At 54.9% G+C, this 5,502-nt stretch overlaps 1 protein-coding gene across 1 annotated transcript; it reads right to left on the bottom strand.

Moving 5' to 3' along the window:
• Positions 1–2,401: 2,401 nt before the first annotated feature.
• On the bottom strand, positions 2,402–4,992 carry SOX21 (SRY-box transcription factor 21). The gene has a single exon (XM_077855183.1). It carries the CDS (start codon positions 4,871–4,873, stop codon positions 4,043–4,045), a length of 831 nt encoding a protein of 276 aa, XP_077711309.1. The 5' UTR covers positions 4,874–4,992; the 3' UTR covers positions 2,402–4,042.
• Between the last annotated feature and the right edge of the window lie 510 nt (positions 4,993–5,502).

The raw sequence follows: 5,502 nt of genomic DNA, 5'->3' as shown, positions 1-5,502 counted from the left end.
CTCTTTCACGATTCCCCCCCCTTCTCCCCCCCCCCACCCCTGCAAGAGAGAAAAAAAGAAATGGGGAGGGGGGGGATTGTCAGTGAATTAATAATATCAGTCTTTTAAAAGAAGAGGGCTGACCTTTGAGATGCACTGGGCTGAGGGAGAAAGAACCGGGGAGAGATTAATAAAGTTTGGACGGCGCGCTCTGCCTCGGCGGGGCTGCGGGCGCAGGCCAGACTCCGGCGCTGGGGGCGGCCGAGGTGCGGGGAGCTTCCCCGGCCCGCAGGGGGCGGCGGCGGCGGCGGCGGGGAGCGCCCGCGCCCAGCCGCGCTCTGATTGGCTGGCGCGCCGGTCCCTGCTGCTCCGGGAGGACCGCCGGTGCCTCCGCATCCTCCGCGCCCGTCGCGGAGGCCGCCCGGAGTCGCGGGACCAGAGGGAGACGGGCGCGGTTTTGTTCTTGCTTCCTGCGGCGGCCGGGGGGCGGGGGGTGAAGGGGTGGGGGGCTGATTGTCAGGAGAAGCGACAATAACGGCCCAGCCGTCTCGCGCGCGGCCCCGTCCGTCCCCCAGCTCCGGGGCTTAGAGCTCAAACACGGTCCATTCCACCTGTTTGCGCAAAGCCTGGAGGCAACACGCCTGGCCCTTCAGGGGTGAGGCTTGTTTAAAGCCTTTGGGCAACCTAAAAAAAAAAAAAAAAAAATGCCGACGTGGCTTTTGCAAACCTTAAAAAGAAAGGAAAATGTAAGAAGGAAAGAAAAGAGGGGAGGGAAGGAGGAGAGAAGAAAGAGAGATGGATATAAACGGGGAGCTCTCCAGCCCGCACCTGCGCTGTGCCTCGTCCCGGCCCTATTCGTGGGCCGCTCTCAGGCTCCTACGCACACACCCAGGCCCTTCTCCACGCTCTTGCCCTAGAGGCGCTCCCAGTCTAACGTGCGGGGAGGCTTTCTCCAGACGCAACTTGTTGGCAAGAACGCTGGAGTCGAAGGGGTGCTAAACTGGTCACCCCCGTGGGGCCTGTGGACTTACTCAGGCAACCAAACAGGCGCGCACACAATCTGTTGACGATGTGACCCTGTGTGCGCAGCCCCGGCAGCCTCCCCCCTCCCCTTACTCATCTTTCCAGACCTCTTCTTATTCATCAGCACTCCGGAGCGTCGCTCCCAGAAAATGCTGATCTTTGGGAAAAAGGGAGGGGGTGGGGTGGGAGGGAGGGGGCGGGGAATCTTCTGGCCGGTGGGGCCGAGCTGGAAGGCTCGGGGAGGTAACTTAGATTTAGGGCTGGGGTGATTTCCAGCAAGCCGCAGGAAGTTCCGTGTTGAGAAGTGATGGGCTGCTACAAAAGGGAAAGACGAAGCCTTGAAAGGATTTAATTAACCGTGTCAGGGATAATTACCCCTGGACAGTCCAAATTAGTTTTGCATAATCGCTCAGAACCATATGAATTAACTTATAATATTGCAAAGAGCTCAGGGAATAACAGGAGAGGGATCGTTTTAATTAGTGAATCAGGGTCAAACCAGCAGAGCCTATTTCTCACATTTCCAAAACTTTTCATGGTTTTTAAAATATTATTCCGTTGGGGGGAAAACAATGACTTTAAAGAGCTGGGTCGCTTATAAAGATGTGCAGCTCCCAGAGATGGCCTCTGTCAGTGGGGGGGGAAACTAGTTGATGACTAGTTGAGTCCTGTATCTTAAGAATTTCTATCTCAGGGGATGGAAAATCAAGATCTTCCTACAGTTAATTTTTTTTTTTTCTCTGAGAGTCTTCCTAGTGCCCTATAATTTCCTTTCTCAAATGAAAACCCTTTATGTGAAAACTTGTCTAGCCCTGGAAATTCAACCTTCTCCATCAGAATCTGTAATACTTCTATTTTAATGCCATTCAGTAGGACAGAATAAAGCCCCAGAGAGGCCAGAAGTCGTACATTGTCGTTAGCAGTGATTATCCTTCCAAATAAAATCTTAAAGTGTAAACAAGGAATATGCCAAAGATACGTGAACAAATTACACTGACTTAAGTGGCGGGGCTCTCCTACTAACAAGATAAAGTGGTCAGGCAACTTTCCTCTCTTAAAATGTTACTGGAAACTAGTGAAATGCTTTGAACGGTCTGGATGTTTTCAATGGGCTCTGTTCTACTGGTTCATGAATGCCCTTTTTTTTTTTTTTTTAAACCAAGATAATACAACTACTTGGGTTTTTTTTTTTTTATCTTCTTTCCTATTCACGATTAAAAATGTGATAAATCAGGTTTTTGGCTCTGAATAACAATGGCTTGATTTAGATTTCCTAGTAAATCTATTCAAAAGTGAAACAAAGGCTGCCTTTGGAGGATACCTTACACTTCACCTGGACCAGGCACGTAAGGGCAATTCAGATAAAAATCTTGTTAGGAACTCAACAAGAAATAGAGGATTTTCTCTTTTCCCTGGTTCAGGCTTTATTTAAACTCTTTGTTCAAAAAAAATGAACAGAGTGATAGTCGGATTCTAATTTACAGATATAGTTTAGACGTCTAATATTAAATTAGAAGATCACACAAGAAAACCATTTACACATAAAGGTTAAAACCAATACTTAAACTTTTTAAAACTTTATATTACATAAAGTCAAAATGAAACTAAATACATGTTAGCCAACTTCATTCACAAACATTAGTCAAAATATATACATTTAAAAAGAAACAAAAAGCTATAATTGAGGTTCTTTTCTCTAAAATGTGTTTTATCATAATTTGCAAATGAATTGCAGGTCATCTAAAAAATAAGCTAATTAGGGAGGGAACTCCAAAACACATTTAAGCGGTTCAAGTTGGTGAAGAAATGCTAGCTGAAAATCAGAGACATTAGTCAAACAATTCGGGTGGTTTTTTTTCTTTTTTCTTTTTTTAGTTTTGCTAAATAATAAATATATCATTACCACTCAGACGAAAAAGTCTGATTTAATCTTAGATAAAATTGCGATTCTGAAATAGTCCCGCAATTTTTAAAAGTTAACTTTGACATTTGCTCAAAATGCTTTAGAGTCTAAAACCGACTCAAGTTTAGGGCAACGCAAATAACACATTTTCAGACTCCATGTTTTCACGGACATTTACACATTTACAATCTTAAGGTGAACTCAGCCATAAGGGGAAAAATAGGAACAGTGCCTTTTATCTTTCTGTAAACTGTGTCAGAAATCCCAGCAAGTGGACCCAGGGAGACTTCTCAGTTTTCGCTTTTAAGGGATAAAACCCAATTGACAAGTTTTCATCTCGCACATTATTTCTTGTTTGCATTCCTTGCTCTCAAGGGCTCTTGCTCTCATTTGCATATGACGTGATAAACAACAGAAAGCGTGATCGTCTCACATACAAAAGGCCAGATTCGAGCCGGTCACTGGTCAAGAATGGATCCGGTCTGTGAGTTCTGCTTGAGAGAACAGAGATTTGCAAAGTCAAATAGTACAAATAGGGAGCAAGGCTGCTCAGAGCCATGTCGCTCTGAGAAAACTCCTGACACAGATCAGCTTTTCCCTTGTGCCAGCCATTTCAGACCTAACACTTGAACAGAGTGCATGCGACACAGACCAGGAGGGAAGAAAGAAAAGAGGGAAAAAAAAAAAAAATCTTAAAAAAACAAAACAAAACAAAAAACACAAGATAATGAGAAGCAAAAACAAAACCGACAATGTAACTTCCAACAAACAAAACTGGAAAGCCCAATGTGTCAAAAAGTGACTCCTCCACCTCCGTGGGCCCAAACGCAACAGGTTCCGAAGTGCAAAGCAAACATCAACTGCTGTCGGATGCAACCGCCCTCCTGAAGGGGGGCCGCCGATGTGCGGGTCTGAAATGCTCCTGTGAATTCACACGCACACTCGCCCGAGCCCTCGCGCGCTCTGCCACTCGCGCCCCGACCGGCGTCTCCGCCTCTGCCTGCGCCTATACATCTTCTGTACATACAACGCGGGGCCCCCGTCGCGGGAGGGAGGGCGCGCGGGGAGGCCGCGGAGCTCGTACCTATACACATGTACACGTGTGCACAGCGGTCCTCGCGAGGCGGCCCCGCGGGGTCATAGCGCGGCGGCGTAGGCCGCGGGGTAGGGGTCCAGCTGAGGCTTGCCCATGCCCGGCAGCAGGATGTAGGCGAGCGGCGGCTGCAGCCCGGGGCTGGGCCACGCGCTGCAGTTGCACGGGATCATGTAGCCCGGGTTGCCCGGGCTGGGGTGCGAGTGCGTGTGCCCCCCGGCGGCCGCGGCCGCCGCTGCAGCCGCCGCCGCCGCGCCGTGGAAGGCGCCGGCGCCCGCGGTCGGGTAGCCCAGCGACGAGGCGTACGGCAGGCCGGACGACGACGACGAGATCTCTGCCATCTTGGAGCCCAGGTCGAGGAGCGAGTAGGGGCCGCCGGCCGCGGCGGCGGCGGCGGCGGCGGCGGCGGCGGCCGCCGACTGCGGGAAGAAGACGCGCGCGGCGGCGGCGGCGGCGGCGGCGGCCGCCTTCTCGGGGTTGGCGAGCAGCGACTCGGGCACCAGGCCGCCGCCCGCGCCCGCGTGCAGCCCGGCGCCCGCCTTGAGCGCCGGGTGCTCGGCGTCGGCCACGCCGCCCAGGCCGTAGGGCACCGGGAAGGCGAACTTGTCCTTCTTGAGCAGCGTCTTGGGCTTGCGCCGCGGCCGGTACTTGTAGTCCGGGTGCTCCTTCATGTGCATGGCGCGCAGGCGCTTGGCCTCGTCGATGAACGGCCGCTTCTCCGACTCGGTGAGCAGCTTCCACTCGGCGCCCAGGCGCTTGCTGATCTCCGAGTTGTGCATCTTGGGGTTCTCCTGGGCCATCTTGCGCCGCTGAGCCCGCGACCACACCATGAAGGCGTTCATGGGCCGCTTGACGTGGTCCACCGGCTTGGACATGCTGTCGCCGAGCCGCGGCTGCAGCCCCCCGCCGCCGCCTCCGCCGCCTCCTCCGCCGCCTCCTCCGCCTCCGCCGCCGCCGCCGGGGCCGTCGCCCTCCGCCCGGAGGAAATCAATGGTGGCGGTCCGCGGGGACCCGCTCGGCCGGCCCGCGCGCGCCGCGCCCCACCTGGCGCCCGGGCGTCGCTCCCGCCCGGGAAGAGGGCGCCGGGGGCCGAGCCCTGCGCCGCGCGCGCCCCGAGCCGCCCCGGTCTCTCCCGCCGGACGCTCGGGAAAATCCTCTCGCGGGCACAGCAACTTGTGGGCGGCGCCCCCGCCCCACGGTGGCGGGTCGCCCTCGGCTTTCCTTCCGTCCTTCCTCCCCGGCCGCGCGGGCTCCGGGCTCCCCGCGGGTGGCGGCCGTCCCGCCGCGCCCTCCTCCGCTCGGCCCGCTCGGCCCTAGGCGCACGGCGGCTCGCAGACGGGCGCCGCGGAGGCCCGGCCGAGGTGAGCCGCGCAGCCCAGCGCCGCGTGCTGCCAAGTGCCGAAGGCGGCCCTCGCTGGCTGCAGTGTTTGGGTTCTCCTCGGTGACTTTCTCATTTGACAGCAGCGGGTGGGGTGGGGTGGGGGGTGGGGGCGGGGGCGGAGGA

The sequence above is a fragment of the Canis aureus genome, chromosome 17 (genome assembly GCF_053574225.1).
Source record: "Canis aureus isolate CA01 chromosome 17, VMU_Caureus_v.1.0, whole genome shotgun sequence".
Taxonomy (NCBI): Eukaryota; Metazoa; Chordata; class Mammalia; order Carnivora; family Canidae; genus Canis; species Canis aureus.
Note: the sequence above shows the minus strand (reverse complement) of the source record. Positions and strands in the feature narration are given on the sequence as shown.

Bases quoted from the DNA above. Each gene is read 5' to 3' on its own strand.
- SOX21 (XM_077855183.1), bottom strand. From the start codon at position 4,873: ATGTCCAAGCCGGTGGACCACGTCAAGCGGCCCATGAACGCCTTCATG.